This window comes from Protopterus annectens, chromosome 11.part0, assembly GCF_019279795.1.
Source record: "Protopterus annectens isolate FY-2018-M chromosome 11.part0, PAN1.0, whole genome shotgun sequence".
NCBI classification, from domain to species: Eukaryota; Metazoa; Chordata; order Ceratodontiformes; family Protopteridae; genus Protopterus; species Protopterus annectens.
The window spans coordinates 1150925730-1150952260 of NC_056745.1; the positions used below are offsets into that span (position 1 = coordinate 1150925730).

The 26531-nt window shown below is 37.9% G+C and overlaps 1 protein-coding gene across 1 annotated transcript in view; it reads right to left on the reverse strand.

The window, feature by feature from the left end:
- FBXL13 (F-box and leucine rich repeat protein 13) overlaps positions 1-26531 on the reverse strand; it is a 2081262-nt gene that overhangs the window by 402495 nt on the left and 1652236 nt on the right. The window contains exons 14-15 of the mRNA XM_044088512.1: positions 17704-17824; positions 17451-17613 (exon numbers count right to left, since the gene is read on the reverse strand). Coding sequence (XP_043944447.1) covers positions 17451-17613; positions 17704-17824 — 284 coding nt within the window. The remainder of the gene's footprint in view (positions 1-17450; positions 17614-17703; positions 17825-26531) is intronic.

Genomic DNA, 26531 nt, shown 5'->3' on the forward strand with positions numbered 1-26531 from the left:
CCTTGTTATATTTCCACAGTACAACTGCGGTGGTGGTGCTGCGGTAGTGTTGTTGCCTCATAGCAAGACGTTGTCCCGTTCGATTCTCAGCTAGAGCATCTTCTGTGTGGAGGCATACGTGAATGGGGCATGCCTTCGTTGAAGGTTGTGCATCAGGGCTGGTAACCCAGTACGTAAAAATCCACTACCAATCATTAGCGGACCGGAGTTCCGCTGTGGCGACCCCTAACTGGGAAAAGCCGAAAGAAGACACTCTTTCAAAAATTCTAAATTTATTTTTGTTAGAATCTCTGTTACAGTGAAAACATTTATACCCTAACAGAACTTGTTTCCAGTCATTGTTAATTTAATCTTGTTCCACAAACATCTGTCTTGTGGGAATGTAGCAAATTATCCAATAAAAAAAAACTTTATTATTAATTTTCCTAGCACTAACAACCTTCAGAGATGCATCAAATGTTGCTATCTGTGAACTGTTACATTTTTGACCTGGAAAAAATTCTGATTAGTATTTGTCAAATATTGCAAAATATCTGCTGCAAAAATTCTCTTCCCTGATCTTAACAAATGCACATCATCCTGTCTGAACACGTGCCCAAAACTAGGACTGGATGCTCTACACATTTCCATTTTTAAAACAGGACATTTTTTCATATAGGTATTTACCCAAAAAATCTTTTCATTCATAGTGATCAGACTATCCTTTCTATAGGTGATTTGTGAAAAATATGTCCTAACACCAGTACAAACTATACTAAGAGGGTCAGTTCCCTACTAACAGTCATAGAATTCTTGCGGATGACATCATTTGTACCAACATGAATAAAAACCTGATCCGCACTTCCTTACATTAAGGTGTTCCAAGACTTGTCTCACATCTTTTATTTTTGCTCCTGGCAAGCATAACATTATTTGATGTTTATTATCTTCTCTACAAATATAAGTATCAGTTACTCTAATAATTGAATCTCCAATTACAAGAATATATTTGCTTTCCAGCTCAGAAGAATCTTCAGCTTCTAATACAGTAATATCTGCTCTATCAATTGCTATTAAGGATAGATCTTTATCAACATTCGTCTTATTAATCTCACTGTTTTCATTGTGTATTAAATTCTCATCCAGCTGGTAGTGTAAATCCACAGTGTGAATCATGTAGTTAACATCTGTCTTTCTCTTTTTGATTACAGTAATGTTCTTCAATCCTTCCATGTTCAGTTTTGATTTCTTCCTTTTCATCTGTCCCTTGCTTCTTTATTCTACCTTCTCTGTTGGAAAAATGATGCTTTTTACTGTAGACTGAAGTTGTTCTGTTAGAAAAATATCATCATTCCCTGTAACCTGTGTGTGTTACTGTACATAGCAAAGCAGTGTCTTTTTTACTATGTATTCTCTTTCCTTTATAGTCATTAATCAGTTTCATTTTCTTACTTATTTGTTGTCAACTTCTTCCTTTCTTTCTTTTTTTGTTTCTTTCTAAACAAACTGGATCGTCAGATTGCAGAATTCTTGCATTCAGAATTCCAGAGTTTCAGGGACATTGTCTTGTTTCATAGGGGTTGAATTATCTTTGCAGACAATAGATGCATCATTTCCTAAATGTGTTCTATTTGTTCTGAGCCTAACATTATTTATTTCATCAGTCCAGTCATTAATATATGAAACAACAGTTCTCCAAGCCATGACAATTGCACAACTGCAATCGTCATCACTAAGTCTTGATTTAACTTCTAACAATGGTAAGCAAATCATCCAACCTTTGATACGAGGAACACAGATCACCAGTGTTATCAGCTGTTACCTTTAAATATGCAGAGCATTTACTACACTGTACAAGATATTTGTGCATTAGTAAATCATTAATTGCATACTCATTTAAGGAATCCATATTCAGCTTCAACCTAATAAAATATTGTAAAAAAAAAGTATAATCAAAAACAGCAACCACAGAATTCAAAGAGAACTTAAATCAACTTCTATGACAAAAAAAAAAAATCACACCAGCAAAGTACAACTAAATAATAAATTAAGTATAGTAAAGTTGTTCTGACCATACAAGTTCTGCAAGCCAGACAAAAGTTGTAATTCCTTTATGCCGCATGAGAAGGCATGCAGTAGCTTCTGCGCACTATTGCTGGCAGTCGCACTTCTTTTTAACAGTAAAGATCAATAATTCACAAACCAAGGTAGGATTGTTTAGATATGCTCGGGATTTTCCTCTCAGCAGTGTGCGTGAATTTGTAGCTGTCTAGGCCCCTTGGGGCTGCTAGAGCTTGCCTGTCTAAAACCTCTCCCTTTCTAACAACCAACAGTGAAATTAAAGTTAAAACAACAAAATATGAATCAAAGTAAAACTTGTTAACAAGCTATCCCTTCCTACCTACAAATAGTTACAAACAGTGATAGCAAACACAATATAAATTCAAATAAAACTTATCTTACCACATAACTCCACAATAAATCACAAACCACAGTAGGATTGTTTAGATATGCTCAGAATTTTCCTCCCCGTGTGTGTGAAAATCACATCTCAACTACTTGGAGCAGAGACACAGAGCACTGGTTTCACAGAGAGAGTGGTGAAGAACTTGGCCTGGGACACATGGCTGAGGACTCAACTCTATAGCTGTGTCACTGAGGAGTCTTAATGGGGGCCTGGAGGGAGACAGAGGGAAACCCAGACTCCAGACTGAGTGTGTTCCCTGTGTGCTCTTAAAGGAAATTGTGATTGGTGTAAAGAGCTGCATCTGGAAATACTGTGTGTACCTATCTTTGCTTCAAGTGAATGTCTTGCACTGGAGTTAGTGGTGAGGATTCAGGCTCCTTGATTACTGGCTCAGAGGACGGATGTCACACCTAGTATCAACAAAATGCAATAAAATGAAACTTCTAATACTAAAGAATAAACTCAAATCCCCTACACTAGCATTAATCTCAGAAAAGACTACAATGAATTCAGGCATTAGTACAAAAGTTACAAAGCCAAGTATAAACTGAGTATATTCTCCTGTTACAAAGATAATCACAAGGCCTTATTTGACTGTATTAGGAATCTCAGAAGTAATTCCCAGTTTTGCACAGAATTGATGTCAAATGGTACCACCTGCCCTGACCCAGAGGACATCTCTAATATACATGCAGATACATTTAGCTCCAGCTTCTCGCTTGGCTCTTCTTGTTTTTTTCTACCTTACTGCTCAGTCCCTGCCCCTCAAATAATTAGTTGTAAACTGAAATCCAAACAAGGCCAGGGACTGCTCATAGAAAGTATGTTGACTACAGTTTATTTACCAGAAAAAAAAAAAACACGTAGAACTGCTTGAAGAAGAATTAGAAATTATCTGGGTAATTCCACAGTTACTAATGAGTGAAGAAAAAAAATAAATAACATTTTAGATTTGTGCTGATACTGACTTAGTAATTGTAAAGGTGCAAGGAAGAAAATAACTTGAATGGCTGTGGTAATATTAGTCGTAAAACTCATGGGTTGGTTAGTTATAGCTTTTATTTATCTAGTTATTACTTTTTTTACATGTAGTTTTATGTTTATACTGCTTTTTGTGTTTTAACTTCTTGAATTGAACAGTTTTAGATGTAGAAGTTGTTCAAAAGCTATTATGTCTGCCGCAACCTTCTACACAGAAGAAAAATCAGGTACTTTTTTTCTGTATTTGATTTTATCTTTGTTTGTATATAATGGTGGCTGACATAGTAGCTTGCGTACAAGCTGTACATCTAATAATGTTCAGTACAGACACAATGCTTTCTATACAGTGAGAGGAAATTCCATCTCCTCAGTGATACCTTAATGGCCGGAATTTTTCCTTTTGGTTTATGCTGGATTTAGAATGAGCATGCTGTTTGGATTGACCAATCAGCATGCATGTTTTTCATCTTTTATGATCTTCCATTGTATAATTCAGAGTACTCTACTTGGGTGTAGTTGATATGTGATACTAATATAGATTTAATTATTCTACACACATTGTTACCCAACTGATCTATTTTGTTGCATTTGTTTCACAATGACCTTTACTGGCCTTCACGCATTTATCACTCCAGACCTACCTAGTAATATCCTTAAGCGACACAACACCAGATAGGATTGCTTTCCTTGACTGAGGATCCCCAGAGCTGGAGCCTCAACCTCTACTTAATTACTGCAGTTTCCATCATAGGGTGAAAAGTAACACACTTTCCTGCATGTAGTACCTACATTCAATCTGGGACAGATAGAGGGAAACCTATTCTCCTGGACCCCAACTTGGGCACTGTATTTTAATGCCAGCTCTGTCTACAACTACAAAGGCATTCCACCTAACCTGCTGTGTAGAACACATTTTGCATTTGTCATAGAGATATGGCTGGATGACAGTTTCAGTTCTAGCCTCCTGCTCTTAGTATCCAAAGTGTAGAGGCCTGCAAACAGTAGAGGCCTGGGTTGTGGCTGTGGCTGTTTATTACTCAGTTACTGATGTGGGTAAAATTAAAGTTGGAAGTAACTAAACCTTTTAACATATCATGAGTTCAGGAGCAAGCGATGGGTGCTCATCTACTATCTAGCTAATAGTGTGAAAACATATCTTCCAATGTTAGCAGACATTCTTGTCCCAATGGTGCTTACATCTCACACAGGGCTTAGACTAAGTGATGTGAATATTAAAGATGTTTTATGAAGAAATTCAGGTTTGCTTTTGCCACCCACAGATTGTGCAATACTCTGGACTTGATCTTCCGACCTGAAATCACAGCTAGTAATGAGGTGATAGCATCTGTTATATGATCTAATCATTTTGTTATCCTGTTTATAGTTGACCAGCTGCAGGATGAAGCCCTGAGTCTTGGTCTTGTGCAAGCAGGAGGCTCATTCCAGTCACTCTAGATTGCTTGGCCAAGTCCCCAACTGCAATACCACTAGCCTTGATGAGATAATGTGGGTCTTCAGCCAAGCCCTTACTTTCTCACCTGAGATTTTGGCCCCATGGAACTGGTCCACATGTTACTTCATGAGCCATGATTTGATTTTGGAGTTCACAAACTTTGGAGGTCTGATCAGAGCCTTCATCATAAGTGATGTCACACTGGCCTGTTCAAGAACAAGTTTGCTCCGGTCAACTATTTTTTCAATTTACCAGGCTGAGATCTCTCATAGAAACTCTCTGAGTTTGTCCCCAGCAAACTGTCCATAACAGTGTATTAGGTTGAATGGAGGAAGTGCTTTCAGAAAGAAGTCTTTATCTATCAAAGAATATGAACTATCTGTTGCCAAGCTTGCCCTAATCAGACCAAGTGCTTACCAGATTGCTTAACAAAGTTGTGACAACAGTCCTATAGACATGGCTTTATCTCTGAGCTGCAATGAGTTTTCTTTACTTGTTCATGATGCCTTTTACTCTGTCATTCTCAGCATCCCCACTACCACTTGCAGACTTAATCCCTACCCACCAGGCTTGTACTCATATGCTTAGAGTACTAGGTCCCATTATGTACCATATTATCTCTGCCTCTCTCCAGGATGGAGTATTTAATTTATGGTTAATGGAGATGTTTATTACTCCAGCCTCAAAAAAACTGTTTTGATACTGACAATATGGATAATTACTGACCTATCTCAAACCTTCCATTTCTTTACAGAGTCAGCTGAAAATTTTATGAATAGGGCAAACAGCATAATTTGCATTCCCTGACAGATTTAACAGCATTAATAAAGAGGATATATGAAGGGTCAGAAAATGCAATTAATGTGGAGGGTTTGTGTCTCTGACAAACTGCATTTGAACAGATGAACCAGGCAGGGATTATATTTAAAGGCATTAGCAAATTTGAGGATATAACTGATACAGTAATCAAGAAAAGTTAATTCTATTTACAGATAATTGCTTTTTGCACTTGATAAATCCAAACAGGAACATTTCAGTGTTGCAGAACATTTTGAGACAGTTTTAAGTATTTTGGGATATAAAGTAATTCAAGATAAAACAAAGGCCATAGCTATAAACTATGTACCCTCACACTAGTTTTGTAATATGGGAACATGATAAGGTTAAGTATTTGGGTATATGGATTAAAAAAGGATTCTATTACAGCAGCTAAGGATATGTGGGAAGAAACTAAAAAAAAATTACAAAAATTAAGAAACTGGAAAATTTTAATTATGAATATAAATATATGAGCAGTGAAAATGTTTTTAGATCTTATACAGGTTGTGGGTATTTTTATCAACAAAAGGATAATTTGTGCATGATAATCAATAAAGAATTAAAATACTTTATTTAGGGGGGCAAGAGTTAAGTGGTATAAGTTGATTCTCCCCAGAGAACAATTGGGTTATCTGATTTCAAGGGGTAGAGATAAGCAGTTAAAGCTTATATACATAGTTAAAGTAGAAGACAATGATGACAATAAAATGGGGGATGGGGTTGGTGGGATAAAGAGAAAGAAGGATTTTGGATGCAACTTCTTAAGGAGAATAATAACAACCATACGGAATATTATATACATAAATAGCAGAAAGTACTAAAACAGCTAAGCCAAGAAGGGAATGGAAACATAAGATTTGACCAAAAAGGGTGTCTGCAAGTTAGGGTACAGAAAATAAGCAAGAGGGCAGTGGAATTTATTGGAGAAAATTGCAAAGGAACCCAGATAACAACACCAAATATGTCAGGAGAGAAAGGTATACAGTGGAGTGAGGCTAACCAGAAGTTTGGACTACAGGGTAGAGACTGCCTTCCCTATCAGGGACTGATAAAACAGTAAGTAATGTCTTTCGGCTTTTCTCGGTTAGGGGTCACCACAGCGATACTCTGGTCTGCTTATGATTGGCAGTAGGTTTTTATGGTGCTGAGGTTCCAGTCCGACGCCCAACCTTCAAAGAAGGCACACCCATTCTCGCACGCACCTACCTGCATGTCTTTAACGTCATTCGACAGTGGGGAGGACATGCAGACTCCACACAGAAGGCAATCCAGCCAAGAATCGAACTGGAGAACCTCTTGTTGTGCAGTGACAATGCTAACTGCTGCACCACCATGGCCTAGGGACTGATAAAACAGTACAGGGTAAAAAGATCAGCTACTGTGCAGGTAGGGAAAAAAGAGGCAGATGTCTCATTCCTCATACAGATGAGGCTAATGGACAGAGGCAGCTCCTAAATGCTTTATCCCATGCATGGGACACCTCAAATTAACTATGGTATGATTCCAAGTTATCCGCATTAGAAGTAATATATAATTATCAACCATGGAATGGGTAAAACCAATCTCTAACCAACTGGGATAGGTTAATATGAGCACAAAAAGGGAAACTGGCTAGGCTTAAAATGGCCTGCAAGAGACGCTAGCCTAGTAGTTACCTATGAACCTATAACACAGGATATGAGGTTTATAAGTAAAAGATCAGCTTTGATAAGAGTTTTTTTAATTAAGTCTATAACAGAATAAGCTGTTGTGAAAAAGAGATAATTAGTAGGCCATATAGAATACTGCATGATAGCTATAAGAATTAATTAGGGGACGTTAGAAAAGATTAAGAAAAGGCACTTGAAATACAATTCACAAAGGAACAATGAGAATAAATCTGTATGGCTGCCAGCTATGCAGTGAAGTCCAGAAGGCTTAGGATTTTTGCATGGAAATGTTTGCATAGGTATTTTATACCCCAAATAGACTTCAGAACTGTAGTGTAAAAAGGTCAGACAAACAAACCATTCAGTAAATCTACTTATGCTGTACTGATGAGGTCCGAAAAAGATCAAAACATGGCATGTCTGTAGCTGGCCATTCAGAAGTCATGTAGCTGAAATATTGCCATGTCCTTAAAAGATCATTTGCATATATCCCATGGTCCTCCACTATAGGAGGCATAAGGTATTCCACAGTGAGGACTCTAGCTTGGCTATTTCTTTCTTGCAGTTTTTACCAAACAGACTATAGAGGATTTTTCCTCACGTAGACAGCAAATGCTGGAGTTGTGATGGGAATAGAGAAGTAATTAGGATCATGTTTTCTTTTTTTTGGGGAGGGGGGGTTGTAACAAGATGTCAGATTTCAAAATTTCCCTATAGAGTGCTTTGATGCAAATGTTGGTGGAGCAAATGGTTTTAGTTAAAGAAACGATTCTTTTGACCTAGGATATAGGAATTGAATTTATTTATTTTACATTTATTTTTATTTTACATTTGTTGACCGGGATAGTCCGACTGGATATATGTCCATTTTCAGCGGAGGCCCGGGGAGAAAAGCTGTACATATGAAAAAAAAGACAGCACATACATCACTGAGTGATAAACTCAGGTGGACATGTTTAGAAAAATATAGACAAAGAATACAGCCAGATATCAATATACACAATGTGCAGACTTATAGCTGATTGGCAAAGACGTATCAGAAAATGTGAACATAGAATACAATCAGATCTTATAGTTCATAATGCTTAGACATTCAAATGATATGAGGCATAGATACTTGGCTAAACAGCAGGTTGGGTAGCAAAACATGAATTGCCTTTATGCACTAAGGTTTTACTAAGTGTCATGCATTGGCTACCAAAAAAAAAAGCAATTAAAAGAAAATCAAAACACATACCAAATGTAATGAAGGTTTTGAATATTTTAAAGGAAATAAAAGAACTGGAAGTGGTATATTTGAAAAAGTCAAAAAGCTAATTCTATGCAAATAAATGGAACTTCTAAGAATAACACATTCAGAATAATGCAGGAGGAGTGGGGTTTAAAGGAATGCAGGAACTGAGCAATTTATTTAATGCTGGAGTGAAAAAAAACATGCATACTGCATACGTTCATAGATTCATAGATGTGTACTAGACTGACAACCACTAAGGACCTTATAAGCCTAGCCATGCAACTCAAATGTGACCCACAAATTTGATTTATAGATGGGGTGATTTGCTGACTACCTCTGTCTATCAGAGACATAAGCGCCAGACCACGGTTGAGTTTCTGATTACCTATCCATTGGTCCAAGTTGTGCTTAAATAGAGATAGGGCTTCACATGGATAGGGAGCCTATTCCAGAGAAAGGGAATTCTCTGCAAAACACATCTGTCTCTTCAACATATCCTGTTTATATTGCAAGTAAAATTTAGATCCACTAATCTAGTAGTCCTGATGTTGTTTGTTTTGTGGATTTATAAAAGGTCCATCAAAACAGGGTCCAGGGATGCCCTGTATGGCAGGCAAAAATCACCTCTCAAAAGTCTGTAAGATACTGAGTAAAGAGACAGGGCTTTGAGGCAATCAGCATAGGACATTTTTTTATTCCCTGTATTCTTTTTGTAAGGAACTTTTGTGGGCCTTCAGTTGCTGCATATGTCTGGTCAAGTAAATACCAAAGGGGGAGCACTATACTCTATGACAGTTCTGAAAAGGGCCGAGTACAGTGGTATGATGACCTCCCTGGACCTAGATGCCAATCCATTGCTAATAAGTTGAAAAACATAGAAGGATTTTCTTACTACCTTGGACACATGTTGGCCAAAGGCTAGGTTACTATCTACATGAGTTCCCAGATCCCTGACTATTGAATCAACGTTTAGGGGTGTTTTATTGATGATGTAGTTACCCGGGGTAGTATACTTCCCAAAGGTACTATAATGCATTTCTTGGTGTTGAGTTTTAAACCATGGGTTTGACACCAAGTGTTTGTCTGTGTTAAACCTCCGTGTAGGGTGTTCTCATCTTGGGGGGATTCAATGACTGCTCCCAGCTTGCAATCATTTGTAAACTTGGCTAGCCAGAAGCCTTTGAAATTGGTTTTGACATCCAAGAAGTAAATGCCAAAAAGGAGTGGGCCTAGCACAGAGCCCTGGGGGATTTCACTGCTAATTGGCCTCTTTGTGAAGGTAGCCTTACCGATTGTAACCTCCTGGGTCCTATCAGTGAGCCAGCTAGGTATCCAGTGTGCCGTAAAGGGGTTTATTACTAGTTTGTTAGGTTTTTTGAGAATGCCTGAGTGAGGTATTGTATCAAATGCTTTAGCCACATCTAGGTAGGCAGCATGCATCATTTTCCCCTTATCCACTGCCTTCATGACATTTTCAAAAAAATCCACCAGACTGAGTATGCATGACCTTCCTTTGACAAAGCCAAACTGAGATGGATCGAGTGTCTGGAGGTCTCCTATGTCCTTGTTGGTAAATTCAATGTTAATTATTTCCATGGCTTTGCAAATAAGACTAGTCAGACTAATGGGTATGCAGTTTTCAGGATCTGTTGATGGCCCTCTCTTATGAAGGGGAATGACTGTCACTGTTCTCCATTGTGACATAAAGCCTGTTTTAAGACTATAGTTAAATAATGACTCCAGGGATCCAGATAAATCATATTTTAAACTGTTCAGGAGACATCCTGGGATATAATCATGGCTCACTAAGGCTGTGTTCTTGGCTTTAGCAAGTGCATCCAGTACATGCTCCCTAGTTATAGTTGGAAGGGTTATATTTGGGAGTACTTCTTGGGGAATGATTGGGTTGAGAGGGGAGATTAAAGCTGGAACTGAATTTGTCCACTAACAGGTTTGCTATATCACCAGTCTCTGTGAATGTTGCACCATCAACCACCAGTTCAGCACATTGCTTTGTGCTGCCCTTGAGGTTTCTGGCATAGATGAAGAAGGCCTCATGGCTATCCTTCACCTGGAAGGCTATCTTAACCTCAAAGATGGCTTTGCTTGACCTAATTTGCCCTCTTAGTTGCCTATTTAGTTGGATGTGAGAGTTTTTATTTTTATGAGTATTACCCTTCCTGATTTTTGCCATAATTGTTTTCCTTTCATTGTATATCCTGTTTAATTTGGGATGACACTAGGGCAGTTTGTTTCTGATGCTAATCTTGGGATTGCTTCTAGTATTTACAGCAGCCTCTATGCAGCCATTGACATGGTTGTTCAGATTTTCTGATAGCAATTCAGCATAGGCTGATGTGTTCTCTGTGTTTGGAGGATTACTGAATTTTGACAAACCATCACTTAATAAAAGGTAATTTGCCTTGGAATAGTTCCTAACTGTTACTGGTTTTAATGGGATTATGCAGTTAATTTAGATTTTAAAGGAGACAGCTTTATGGCTGGACCTTACCAAGGAGGATGAGACATTGGGGGATGCAGGATTCTCCCATATTTGTGAACACGAGATGCAGTATGTTGGAGCCTCTAGTGGGAGTATTTAAGGTTTGGTCAAGGATGTTTTTATTTATGAAGGCCAGGACTCTCTTTGCCTGTAGATTTGAGGCCATGTAGGATTCCCAGTCTATATGGGATAATTAAAGTGTCCCATAAGTAGGGTATTAGATTAGATGACAAGTGTCTCCTGTAGGTACAAATATGCATTGTGAGCTTCTTTGGACATGCAGGGTGACCTATAACTGCTAAAATATGGTAGGGTATTTTGTCTACAGTATGGTGATCTGCACAAGGAAAAACTCCAGCATGTCATCCTGTTTGACCACCTCCGAGGTATCCTTGTTATTAATGTATATTGAGACACCTCCACCTTTAACCCTTGTCTGTGCAGCTACTGGTCTAAAAGTGTGGAAGGCAATGAAACTGTACACTGCTGGGGTGCTCTCTTCCTCTTTAACCCATGTCAAAGTAACTGCACATATGTCTATATTCTTGAGTATGAGGAGGGCTTGGAGGAATGTAGTTTTTTATGTAGTCTCCTGGCATTGAGCAATAATACCTTGAGGTTCAGTTGATTTGATGTTGCTATGTTGGTAGATTTGGCATTGCCTAAAAATGGCACTAAGAAGGTGGATAAAGTTTTAACCAGTACTCGATAGCCTAGAGGGGTAAGATGCAGACCATCCCTGGCAGAGCAACCTAGTCTGTTAATCATGTCCCCCAAAGCTGACAAATACTGGATCCCCTTAGAATGACACCAGAAAAACAGCCAATTGTTGAAATCATCCTCAGTGATGGTAATATGCTGCTCAATGCTAGGCTCATACCAGCCTGAGACACATAGTCAGAAAGGTCCATAATGCCTCTCTTCATATATGCCAGGGAGATACATCTCAGATCATTTACAACTACATGGACTATGAAGGAATCATACTGGTACCTGTGATGCAATGACTTGAGTGCATGCATGATTTGGTGGATCTTGGCTCCAGATAAGCAGCTAACAGTCATCTTCTCCTTGTTCAGCCTGACTAGAGGGGCATCAGTATATATTACAATGGAGTCCCCTTTGATGAGACTCCTGGGAAGTGTATTTGCTTGCCTTAGGGGCTTAGTGTTTGTGGTTCCACTGAGAGTGACAGTATATGTGGAATTGGGTGCTGATTTTTTTTTGAGTTCCTTTGAGCTTGCTGAGGCACAACTTTGACAATGGGCAGTCCAGGCAATCTTTGTTCTTTAGGAAGATTGCTTTTAAGCACCTCAACATATGTTAATCTATGTGTGTTATGTGCTATATCAGGTTGGTGTTGTATGCCTGGTTTTGACAACCTGATGTGCACTTGTATGTGAGAGTTTAGCCAGTGTCACAGTGTAAGTAAGTATCTCTCATACCATGTCTGCTTCTTTAAGGATTGTGGTTGTCGGCATACCTCTGTACAGATTTTTGCAGTGTCCAGATTTTTGCCTCATATTTTTGTCTGTTTTTCATAAAATTGTGGTTTTCTGGCAAATTAGTGGCAAATCATTAATGGCTGAAGTTAAATTTAAACTTGAATACAAATTTTAGAAGTGTTATATGCATATGTATGTGCAGACATACGTATGTACACACATACATATATACACATGCGTGTATATATGTACTATAGTATATCAAGACAAGTTTATCTTGTATTTTTTCTAAAGAGTTAGTGGATAGTTTTAGTTATTTTGGATGATAATTCCAAAATTTAGCTATGTGCAATAGTGTATTTTTGACACACACACATGTGTGTATACACATGGGTGCGCTTGTATGATGTCCAAGTTTGTACACATTTTTTGGGGGGTGTGTGTATATGTTTGTGAGTGTGTGTGTGTGTTCATATATATGTGTATGTAAGTGGGTGTGTGTGTGCGTGTGTGTGTGTGTGTGTGTGTGTGTATGTTTGTGTGTTTATATGTGGGGGTGTGTATTTGCACACAGGTACATATGCGCATGTAGGTAAACATCGCTACAGTGAAATTGTATTATAATTGACAATTAACAATGACAGCATTTGGTAAAATGCTATTGATACAAGCTAGAAATGTTTTTTATTTAATATGGCAATGTTTTAAGAAAATATGCTATTTTTAAAAAAGTACTGGTTATTAATTGAATAATTAATCAAGATTGAATCAATTCAATCATGACATCATTTCCTGTATCTGGTTTTAAAAGACATGAGTTAGAGAGGGCTCATGTCTTTTCTGAAGAAGTTCACGTTGTAATAAAAGTGGAAGAAAGCACTAAATTACGATTCTTGTGCCTTTATTGTGGCTATCACACACTTTTTTGCTATCTTTGTTTACAGAATTTACCAAGTTTTGTCGGCTTAGTCCGTACTTTAGTTCTGAAGTTATAAAATAATGACAGACAATTGAGTTTCAGTCTTCATACCATTCAGAACATTCATGATAATGCAAAACCTGTTATTCTATCAACATTCTAAGTTTGCAAGAACAATATTTAAAAACTGTCCCTCTTTTTGGGCCTTTGTCCCACTTTTATTTATGGCTTTGTCCAGATTTCCTGCTCTAAGAGGTTGAGAGGTATGATTGTCGGTAAGCATGAGGCAAAATTCCCATATCTACCAAGCTAGCTACAGAAAAGTTAGGCAATTGCATATCCATACTGTCCAGTCCTTTGACTGGTGAACTACCAGGGGGTTATGTATTGAGATTAGAAAGGCATTAAGGGTGCTTTATTGATGCCAAGTAATAAGGGTGCTTTACTGGAGCACTTTAGCATGGCCAGACTTGCACAAATACAACAATTAAGACCAACAAAAATACTAAGTGGCAAATTACACAGTAACACTGTCAAGTAAAGCTTCTCAAAAGTGCAGTTCTCATCAATCAGACAGTACAATATCAAAGCACTTGAAAACAATTTAAAGTGCAAAAAAATCAGTGGATAAAGCAGTTAAAGCAGGAAACAATAAAATAAATATTTTATCTGCCAAGGATGGCATAGGATTTATTCAGGGCCCTCCCAGATTATGGCAAAGATGCTAAGCAGATGGAAGCTCTGTGAAAATTATGATTTGTAGCAGGGGTTAACTCAAAAGCAATACTTCCTTATTGAGTGCTCACTCTGTATTCTGGATCTATGTAAGCCAATGGGGGGGGGGGTATGTAGTTTACACAACTGACAATAGAAATCAAAGATGAAGGGAGGGGCGTAAGTAGTCAGATTACCACAATGGGTAAAAGCCAGAGACACTGGCTTTTAAAATCACAACAAAAGCATTGGGGAAAAATTACAAGCTATTGTTAAGAAGCCAGTCGAAAACTTGTTCACAGTATCAGCACATGAGCCAAAATGGCTAAGAAAATGTTTTTGTATAGTGCAGCATAGAGAGTTAATTAAATAAAGGCCAAAACAACAATCCAATCAGTAAAACAGGTCTATATTAAATCATTGAATGCTTAGAAAAGTGAACAATGATTTATGGACCCCATGTAAGTGAAAGCTTACAAACTCGAACGGTTAGAACAGCGATTTTTTTCCAAGGGAAAAAAATTGCTGTTCCAAAAAAAAAAAAAAACTTAAAACATAATATAAAGTGGGGGGCTTCGCCTCCCACACCCCCCTACTTAAATATACCAACTCCGAGATTGCACTACAGTGACGAAAATGGCAAAGTAACAGACGCGGCCAAGTGATTTCTTTCCCAGGAAAAGAATTAATTTATATGCTGCTTTGTCATTTTGCCTTTTTGTCTTTTCAAGTTCAACCAAGACACATTCGAAAGAATGTGTCTTCGTTCATCTAATAGGAACCCAGTAAAACAGATCTGTACAAACCAAATAACCCAGAGCTAAGAGTTTCTGCAACACAGCCAAACTCACAGCGAGGCTAATTGCCAGTGCTTTGGCCTCTCTTTGAACAATACTCTCATCTAAAGAGCAGAATAGTTTACTTACAGAAACATTCAAGCTGTTGTTAAGAAAACAGACAAGTCAGATACAGAAACTTTTTGTTCACAGTGTCAGCATGCGATCCAAAATGGCCAAGAAAATGTTTTGGTCCAGTGTAATATATAGTTAAACAAAGATCAGGATAGCAATCCAATCCATAAAACCAATCTGTACAAACCAGATAAACCAGATTCTAGAGATTTTGTAGCACAACCAAGCTCTCACTAAGGCTAATTGCAATTGATTTTGCCTCTCTTTTAACAGTACTGTCTCACCTAAAAAACAGAAGAGTTTACTTTCACAAAAATTCAATCTGCTGTTAAGAAGCCAGACAAATCAGATACAGAATCTTGTTCATAGTGTCAGCATGTGAGCCAAAATGGCAATGCATGGCAATAATGATGGAAGCTGTTACTATGGTTGGTTTTCTTTTCCATTAATACATATAAACATGTTACAGTTTAATATGCTGATTTAATACATATGTTTAAAAAGCTTTTATTTCTTGGTAAGGTCATGGTAAAGTAATGCATTTATAGATGGAATCTTATTGACAGATACCAGTATCAATGATCATTCAAGTCCATTTTTCAGGCAAGACATAACTTTTAGATGGCTTTCACCAGCGTCTTTCCTGACTTCCTTACATCAGGGAATAAACAATATTACTCTCTTCATGTCTGTCTACCAAACGTGTGCTTAGCCTCATCTCACTGTATACCTTTCCCTCCTGAGATACTTGTTATCATTATCTGTATTTCTTTGCTAATTTACATTCAACTTCTTGATCTCTCATCTGCATCTGTATTCTGTTGGACCAGCTGGCATACTACTGTGGTTTCTCTGATATTGTTCTGGACTGGCTTTCTTCTTTTCTTTCCAGATGAATGCAAGGTATTACCTAGGGTTTCATGCTCAGTCCACTACTATTCATCATGTACAAGTTTTCTCTAGGAGACATTGTTCAAAGTAAAGATTTGCAGTATCACTGCTGTGCCAATGACATGCAGCTTTATTTCTTTACATCAGAAGTCTGTTCTGCCATTACTCAAGTAGCTACTGAATAGGAATATAGTCAACCTTGGGTGGCTGATAATCAACTTAAACCTAAACATTATTAAGATGGTTGCCATGGTCATTCATACCATACTCGGGGGCTCAACTTTGCCACCTTTGTCTCCCAATATCAGTTGTGGTGGAGACAAACTGTAATATTTGTCCATAATCTAAAAGCTGGGGTGATTACTTGTGATAAGTTGATACTAAAGAAACAGATGCTAGCTGTTCTCAAATCTTCTTGCTTCTACCTTAGGACCACTGTCCTTATATTTCACCATCAGATTCTCCTGCTGTGGTACATTTTTTGATCTCCTCCCCTATGGGCTACTGTAATTTCCTATAAATAGGGTTACCTGATTCTGAACCCCACTTCATGTATCTTGTGCAAAACTCCACATCCTGTCAACTCGTTTAGATCTCTAGATACTATCACACTATACTAGTTCAGCATTGACTAAACTGGTTTCTAATCGGACAATGAATTATGTATAAAATCCGTAACATGGCTTACCTAGCCCTATATGACTTGGGTCCTCTTTATTTGCAGGGCCTGCTGACATGCTACCATCTAACCCAGTCTCTGCATTCAGCCTCTCAAGCATAAGAGTGGGTCTGGAGACTTAAGCGTCAATTTTCTAGAATTCATGTATTTGTCCAGCAAGGAGTATTTTTCTGGAACTGACTACTCATTGTCTGACAGCATCCTCAGTGATGAGGGGATATAATAATTATTTGAATGTCTGTTTATTAATCTGACCTAACATATAACTGATTTCACTGTTTGTTTTAACAAATGTATGTGTTGATAATCAATTTTCCTGTTTTCTCTGTTTTAACTCTCATTTACAACTAATCTGTTTACTGAGTTTTGAATTTTAATTGCTGCTTTATCCTATTTGTGGTTATCTTTTTTCCTACACTTTGTCTATACAGTGCTTACATTCAATCATTTAAATAAACTGAACTTGAACTTCAGTTTACATATCCTAGGAAGAAGCAAAATGTTTGATGGAGTCGGTTAAGATAAAGGATGTTGAACCCAGCAGGTAGTCAGCTTTCTAGTCTTGTGCACAAAGGGGTAGAAAGAAGCTAAATAGAGTACTTCCACAACATAGTTTTTCCAGAACCAAAACACAGTGGTCTAACAACAAATGAAAATGTGTTACCTTTCACAGACAGGTTGCATGTAAAAATAGGCTGAGTTTTGTCTAAAGCAACCTCTCACATACAAAAGCTGAAATATCTTTGATGGTAGAAGCAAATCAATCATGTATACAAATATGTCATTAAACAATATTAATATATTACCTTACACAGTCTGCTATATTGAGAACAACAATAGTCTTCAGTGCTGAGAGTGCTTTTAGGCTGCTATCCGTAAGTCTTGGGCAATCAGTAATATAGACATGGGTCAGACTGAGGCAGTGTTTGCTGAGTAACTTTAAAGTTGCATCAGTCATACGGCTATTACCTATAAAAGCAAAGTATGTATTAAAAATACACAGGAAGGTAAAACTAGATAAAAACTAGATAATTCTTATAACAATGGTCATCCACTCACCTTCAATTTTGACCTTACTCAGCTTTCTTCCTTGAACTAGTGCTTTAAAAGCTGCATCAGAAAGATGAGGAGATCCAAGAAGGGATACTGCCTGAATATGAAGGCATTTTTCTGCTAAGGCCTAAAAGAAGTAAGAAAAAATACAAATATACAAATTGAGATTAAGTCATCTATTTAAATCTTTAAACGTTATAATTCTCATGAAGTACAGTTTGAACCTTACAGCTTTCACTAAGTCTAAAGGGCGTACTGTGGGTATACAATTTCCTTTCAGCAATTTCAACACACCATATCTGCAATGTAAATTATACATGTGCCCAGTGTACCCCATAATGGACCAAAAGCCACAAGACTACTAAATGACAAGATTACATTTACAATATGAAAAACGTACGGTACAAGATATATGCAAAGAAAAAATTACAAAAGAACTAAATATGTTACAGTATTGTTGATTTGTGAATAAAATAAAGATAAATGTATCAAACTGTCTCTGTGAATATAATATATATTGTGAATAACAAGTTCTTTTATATTCAAGCAAAATGTCATTATAACTTTCAGTTGCTAACTTTGTCTTTGATATATGCCCATGAAAATGTGTTAACATGTATTTAGCTTTCAGATATATGTGGTAAATACAGTGCTATCAGTATGACTGATTTGAAGGAATGTTCATATATTCTGGTTATCAAAATTCATTATGCTCCCAAAAGAAACTAAAACAGAAGAATGGATGGGTAAACTCACCCGTAATACACTTGCATGTAACAGTACCTCTCAATCTTATCTTAACAAAGCCATAAATAATGGGGACAAAGGCCCAAAATTAGGGACAATTTTTAAATATTGCTCTTACTGTAGAATTGATGAATAACAGATTTTGCATTGGCATGAGTTTTCTGAAGAGTATGAAGTCTGAAACGTAAATGTCTATCATTATTTTAAGCCTTCAATCATCAATGATTTTCCAGAAAACCCAAAAAATCTTACGAGGAACAGACCAAAAATATGAGGCAAAATTTTGGACATTCTGCCAAAATCTGGACAGTTTAAGGTAACATTTCCTACATAGATATTTTTAGGATGTATACTTTATATTAGCTGATATGAATGATTTATGGGCTCATAGGTTTGCAATAGCTAATGACCTTTAGGGTCTTTATAAGCCTAGAGATACATTCACATGCAACCCAACCCAGTTTTGTCCCCAGCTTTCTTGGATGCCTATATGGTGGGGTATGTTATTAAGGAGGTAGCTAAGGCTTACCTGGGGAAGGGATATGTTAGTTGGAGATTAATTTACATATTGTTGACCTCTGTTCCTCAGGGGCATGGGGGCCAGACCAGGAGTGAATTTGTGATTTCCCATTATCAAGGTTTTGTTTGAATAAGGCCAGAGATGAAGTCTGCTTCACTTATATGGGGAGCTTATTCCACAGCACAGTAATTTGTTAAGACACATATCAGTCTCTCCAGCATGTGCTATTTATGTCACAGGCACAGTTCAGGTCTTTGCATCTAGTGTTTCTGGTGCTGTCTGCTTTGTAGATGTGAAAGAGATCCATCAGAGGTGGATCTGAGGATGCCTTATGTGCCATGCATAGAACACCTCCCAGTAACCTGTAGGAGAATGAGTGCCGAGATAAGGCCTTAAGGTGATGTGTGCAGGACAGGGTATTCATACCATGGATTCTCTTGGTGACAAACTCTTGTAAGTGCTTGGTAAGGTACATGCCAAAGGGGGAATTGTACTTCATGATGGCTCTGATAAGGGCTTAGTAGAGTGGTACTATATCTTCTTTGGACTCAGATGTCATACCCCCACTTATGAGTTTGGTGACGCAGAATGATTTTTGGCTGTGTGTTGGTCAAAGCCCAGATTACTATCTACATATGTTCCTATATCCCTAACTACCAGGTCAGCACTTAAGGGTGTTATATCAATGGCGTAATTAGCTTGGGTGCATGATTTTCCACAGAGCACTATAATGCATTTTTTCATGTTGAGTTTTAATCTCTGGCTTTGGCACCAGTCATTTGTTTCTGTTAGATCCTCTTGTAGGATATTGGTGTCACGGGGGGAATCTATGATAGCTCACAATTTACATTCATCTGTGAACTTGGTGAGCCACGGGGCTTTGAACATTAGCCTTGACTTCCAAGAAGTGGATGCCAAACAGGAGCAGGTATGATATAGAACTCTGGGTACTCCTCTGATAACCAATTCCTGGTGGAGGTGATCTCACTGATCCTGACTTCTTGCACCCTATCTGTGAGTCAGCTATCTATCCAGTGAGATATGTAGGGATCTATGCCTAGTTCTGAGACTTTATCAATAATACCTGAGTGGGGCATTGTATCAAATGCCTTGGCCAGGTCATAGTTGGCAGCATGCATCATTTTCCCCTTGTCCATAGCGCTGGTCTCCCTCTCAAAAAAGTCTACTACATTAAGCAGCAAGACCCTCCCTTAACAAAGCCAAACTGGGATGGGTCCAGTGTCTGTAGGTTGCCAATGTCCCTGTTAATCATTTCCATGATAATTCTTTCTATGACTTTGCGTATTAGACTTGTCAGACTAATGGGTCTGTAGTTCCTTGGGTCAATTGATGGTCCACCCTTATGAACTGGGATGACCACTGTGGCCCTTCATTCAGCTAGCATGTAATCTGCTTTGAGGATGTAGTTGAAGAATGCCTGAAGTGCTCCTGTTAGGTCATGTTTCAGGCTATTTAGGAGGCAGCCGGGGATATTGTCAGGGCTCATTGAAGCAGCATTGTTGGCCTTACCAAGCATTACCAGGACCTGCTCCCATTTGATAGTTGGAGGAGATATGCTACAAGGGATTTCACAGGGAGTAGTGGGGTGTGGGGGTGGAGTTATAGCTAAAATTGTCGGACAGTAGATTTTGAAGGTTGTGCCATTTACGACCACTTCTGCACACTGCTTAATGTTCACTGTTAAGTTTCTTGACATAGCTGAAGAAGGCCTTGTGATTGTCCTTAGCCTAGGAGGCTATCCTGACCTTGTAACTGGCCTTGTTGGACTTTATTAGACCTTGTAGTTTCTTGTTTAGTTGAATCAAAGAGCTATTGTCTCTGTGAGAGTTGATTTTGGCCGTGACATTTTTTTTGTTATATACCATGTTAGGTTTGTTTTTGTTATTGGCTTTAGGCTTACTTCTGGTAGATACAACCCCATGAATGCAGCCATTTACATGTTTGTAGAGAGTTTCTGTGAATAATTCTGCATCAGTAGTTGTGCTCTTGGGGTTGGGGGAGATGTGAATCTTGATAAACTACTGCTTAATAGGATGTAATTTGCATTAGAATAGTTCCTAAATATTACGGGTTTAGTTGGGTTTTCTGGTTTGATTTTTATCTCAGAGGAATACCTATCTATGTATACACACACACACGTTTATAGGAGACTACTAGGACTTAAGAGCCCTTGTAATCCTAGCCAATATAAACTGATTTTACCCATTATATGGCCACTACAGCCAAGAGGATAGCATAGGCTTGTGCCTATGCTGTGAGTATCTTACAGATTGCCCCTATCCATAAGGGACATAGGCACTATCTTAGGTGTGAATTTATGATTCCTCATCCATTGATTCAAGCTTCATTTGAAGAGACCCAGGGAAAGACTCTGCGTAATGTGAATAGGAAGCCTGTTTAAAGAAGGGGCAATATCTGAGACACATATCTGTCTCTCTGGCATGTTTTGTTTGAACTGCTGACTAGGTTTAGATCCCTAGATCAGGTGACCCTCATGCTGTTTAACTTGTGGATGTTTAGCAGCTACATTAGGGCTGCATTTGTGAGTGCCTTGTAGATCAGGCATAGGTCACCCCATTGCAGATGGCAGGAGACAAAGTAAAGGTATAAGGCTTTTAGTCTGTCTGCATAGGACATGTTGTTTACAACCTGTATTTTCTTTGCAAGGAACCTCTGAGTTTGTTCCAGCTGCTGTAAGTACCTAGTTAAGTAAATGTCAGATGATGCATTATACTTGATTATTGGTCTAACGGCGGCTGAGTACAGTGGGATTATAATTTCCTTGGATCTGTATGCCATACCTTTAGTTATAAGTTGTGCCACATGGAAGGACTTCCTCACCATTGTGGACACATGGTGGTCAACATTCAGGCTACTGTCTATGTATGTACCTAGATCTCTCACCTCTGAGTCTACTCTTAGGGTTGTGTTGTTGATGTTTTAATTTATAGGGTATTTGACTTCCCAAAGGGAATGCATTTTTTCACATTTATTTTAGGCCATGGTTCTGGCATTAATCATTTGTGTAATCTAGACCCTCCTGAAGGATATCTTCATCAATGGGGGAGTCAATGATTGCCCCCAGCCTGCAGTTGTCAGTACATGTTGTCATCCAGAGGCCTTCCACATTAGCCTTGACTTCAGAGAAGTAAAATTGGAACAGGAGTGGTCTCAACACTGAGCCCTGTAACCCACTGTTAGTAAATGGAAGCCAGTGATGATATTAAAGGAGAAACTGTAGAAGAAATGGGTGGTAGAATCAAGACACGGTATCTTGAATGTAAAGAACAGAGGGATGAGATACACACTATAAGAAGACAGAAGAAGCAACATACTGAGATTATAAACATGGTAAGAGAAAGGTGGTATCAAAAAGACAGGGCCAGAGAAATAAAGATAGAAAGAAAGAATGGGATCAAGAAAAGAAGTGTGAACAAACAAAAATTTAAAAGAGCAATGTACAATACAAGAATTGAGGCATCATCTAAACAACATCACAGGTAGGCATATTTATATAATTTTTAACCAGATGAAATGCAACCAATGGCTATTAGAACTCCACTTTAACAAGGTACAAAGCACAATTCAAAAGTTCAGTGCTTTCATCATGATGAAGATGAAAGTGCTCAGCTTTTGAATTGTGCTTTGTACCTTTTTAAAGTGGAGTTCTAATAGCCATTGGGTGCATTTGATCTGGTTATTAGTTTTGGTTTTTGCATCCTGGAACTATTGTTGTTGGTATATATATAATTTTTTTTTAACTCTGATGAGGTCCCTTTTTGTATAGTGGGATGAACAAAAGTGCTTAGTTCATTATTAGCAAACTTTTTTATGTGAAATCTTTGGTTATCTCCCAACCAATATGTGAATGCAGGACTTAGTGCACTTTTTTATTTTGTTTGAGTATATGTCATGCCATCTACAACTAATTCTGCACATTATTGGGTGTTGCCCTTAAGAATGTGGACATAACTGAAAAATGCCTTATGGTTATCCTGAGCTTTGAAGGATTCAGAGACTTGACTAGTTCCCTGATTCACTTGTTAGATTAATGAGGGACTTTTTGCTCTATTGTGCACATTCCCTCTTACTTCCTGACAAGATTTTCTTTCTTTTGTTGTACAACCTATTAATACCAGAGGTCTACTTAGGATAGTTTGTTTTTGTAGTTTGACCTGGGTTTGTTTCAGCCTGGTACTGCTTTTTCTATGCAGTTGTTTATATTTCATACAGGGCTTTTGTGTATGCCTCTGCATAGCAGTGTTTTCTGGATTTGGTGGAGCTTGGAAACTAGCTAATCAAACCCTTAAAATGGGGTAATTTACCTTAGAGAAGTTCTTAAAGTTTTTGGGGTTAGGTGGGAGGACCAGTTTTATCTTTCTTTCAAGGAAGACCTCTTTGTGATCTAATCTTACCAGTGAGGACATCACACGGGGGGGGGGGGGGGGGGGGCAGGTGCAGGGGGTTAAAGCACTCTCTCATATTTGTGAGTACCAGATCTAGGATATTTGTTCCCCTAGTGGGAGTGCAGACAAACTCCTCCAGGGCACTGGAATTTACAAAGTCACGAAATCTTTTGCCTGCATGTTACTGGTTGTGTATGCATCCCGATTAATGGAGGGGGTAGTTAAAATCACCCATTAGTATGGTATTGGGCTGAATGGTGAGTGTTTCTAGTAACTTCAGGTATGATGTATGGGTTTCCTGGTTCATGGTTGGGGTCCTGTAGTAGAAAGAATATGGTAATGGAGTTTTCCGAAGATTAGTCGAACATAGAGTAGCTTAAGTATGCCATATTGTTTAACCAACCTTGAGGTGCTTATCCTTTACATAGACAGATACACATCCGCCTTTTGCTCTTTCATGTTCAGTGGTGGTCGAAATGTATGAAATGCATTATAGACATGTACTGCTGGAGTGCTTTCCTTGGCTTTGAACCATGTTTCATTAACTGCAAAGACGTCAGCATTCTCCAGGGCGAGGAAAGCAGGTTCTTGCTGAGACTCTTCGCACTGAGCAGTAACACCAAACAAGAGATGCTGCCCAGTGTCCAATCCAGATGCTGTCTGATTGGTCTGAGCAGCGATAGTCCTGGGTGCTATAATAAAGTAAAGTAGGCCTAAATAGTCCTAATTAAATGCATAAATGTTGCTCATCCTCCAAACTAGTTGCCCCATGAGTAACGCGGGACTGAGATAAAGTTCTGAGGTGCTCTTTATAGGGAAATTTAAACTTCTGTGGATTGCATATATACAAGGCAACAGTAACTACCAGTGCACAAAGAGTGACTTAGCACAAATCTGAGGCTTATATGCAATCAGGATAAAGCACATTTTACACTAACTATGCCCTAAGACCAATAAGGTAAGCACTCAAGTCAGATTTCCATCAGCAATTCCCGGCTCAGATAGGTGAAATCAGCTCTCTCCTGCCACAGGAGTGTAGGTTTTAACCCTCTTAATGTAAAATTACTGGTTTGGAGCTCAAGTGTTAAGGAGCCACAAACAGATGGCTAATACTAACTAAGAAACACTTAATACAACTTATTTCAGTTCAGATCAGAAGCCCTTACACCAGTTTGAAAATGCAACTTTAAGCTTTAAAGAAGTGCGAAAAAACCCCAATAAATATCACATTAAACTTTCACAATATAATGAAAATAAGCAAGGCAATTGCAAAAGGATACTTAATTTTGTTTCTCTTACCAAGGATTGTGTACTTAATCTGATAGGCCTTAGGGCATAGTTATGTCCTAAGACCTATAGAATATATGGAAGTACCTAAATGACCTAAAACAGCATAAGATCGACAGTCAAAATATTGACATCAAAATATCTAAACAGAAAAACATCTAAACACAAAATACTGACAAAATCCAACCACTTTCACAACCAATGTGTACTGTACTGTACTATAGTGGGAAAAGGGAACAATTCCCTGATCTCTACTGTTCTGTGATCTTGCATAGTAAAAAAGACATTAAGGTTTGATCAGTTGTTCCGGCTTTCATTTGGTCTGATAGACTAACCATTTGATCAAAAGCATGTCACACATTTATGGGTCTATGGTTAAACATTGAACACGTAAATTTGCATAACCCAAAGAATCAGACCCACATGATCATAATGCCATACAATAAAAGAACAACTAAACACAGAAAAACGTGCTTTATGCATGGGGGCAAGTCCCACTGGACCCCCCCCCCACATCCCCTGCTTATTAATATACCAACTCTGAGATTGCACTACACTGGGGAAAGGATATATTCCCTTATCTCCACTGTTCTCCAATCTCACACAGTAAAAAAGCTGGTAAGTCTTGATCAGCTGTTCTGATTTTCATGTGGCCCAACAAACAGACCTTTCAACCAAAAGCCAATAAGCGATATATATGGTCTAGAAAATTAATCCAGATTATGAGATTAATGACACTTTACAGTTTTAGGATCATAAACCACCAGACTACCATATCATTAGGATTAAAACACAGTGGATCATGATCTGATCATAACCAGCTTATTATATGTTTAAGACATAGATGCCAAGAAATTCATCTTGACAGAGAAGCTCGAGAAGTGAATCTTGCCTTCCATGTTGAGAATACATAATATAGGGTTATGACTGAAGACAAGATCATAATTTTTTTGAAGTGCATGGAGCTTTATCTGCTTGATGTACTACTAGTTACAGATAAAAATGGTAAGAGCCCATGGTGTTTTACTACTAGTAAAGCACTTAGCGAATACCTCTCAACTTCTTTGCTTAGAAATTCTGAACAAATCATAAAATAATGGAGGGACTGAGGATCAAAATCAGTGGCAGATTTTAAATATTACTCTAATTCAACCAAAAAGTTAATAGAACAAAAGTTTTTATATCAACAAGCATTTTTTGAACGAAGTATAAAACTTTAAAGTCTGCCATTGGTGACTGACTACAATCCTCTATGATTTACCAGAAAAAAAAATTACAAAGGTTAGGGAAAAAAATGAGGCAAAATCAGAGAGAGTCTGGATAATCAGGGACAATTAACTTATTACATCTGAGTGATGCCTCCAGGTGCATCTGCAGTTAATTCCTACTGGTGCCTCTATGCGTCAAATATTGCTTGTTCATATTTGCATCAATAATTCCAAAACCATGCTATGTACAAGGTTTTAAAATATTTCACAATAGCAAACTTAACTGCATTAATATTTGACCTCTGTCTAGTGCAGCAAAATAGATACTAACTGTTGTTTTTTGTCATATTAATTTATATAGATATAATTTTCACATTTTTCTAAATAACTCAACAACCAAGTAATACAGACAGAACTCCTTAGCCTCATATGAAATTTCTCAGTTAGATAAGTAAAATGCTGCTGTCAGTATGTGTGTAACATGAGTGGTTCCTGAGATTTTTTAAGTTGTTTACAAAATATTACAAATATAATAGTGTTTATTGTGACTTATAAAATTCATTTTAAGACCTAGAACCTAAAGAATACTACCACTAAAAAATAGTTTGTGCTGAAGAGTTTGCCATTTACGCTTCTTTCATAATC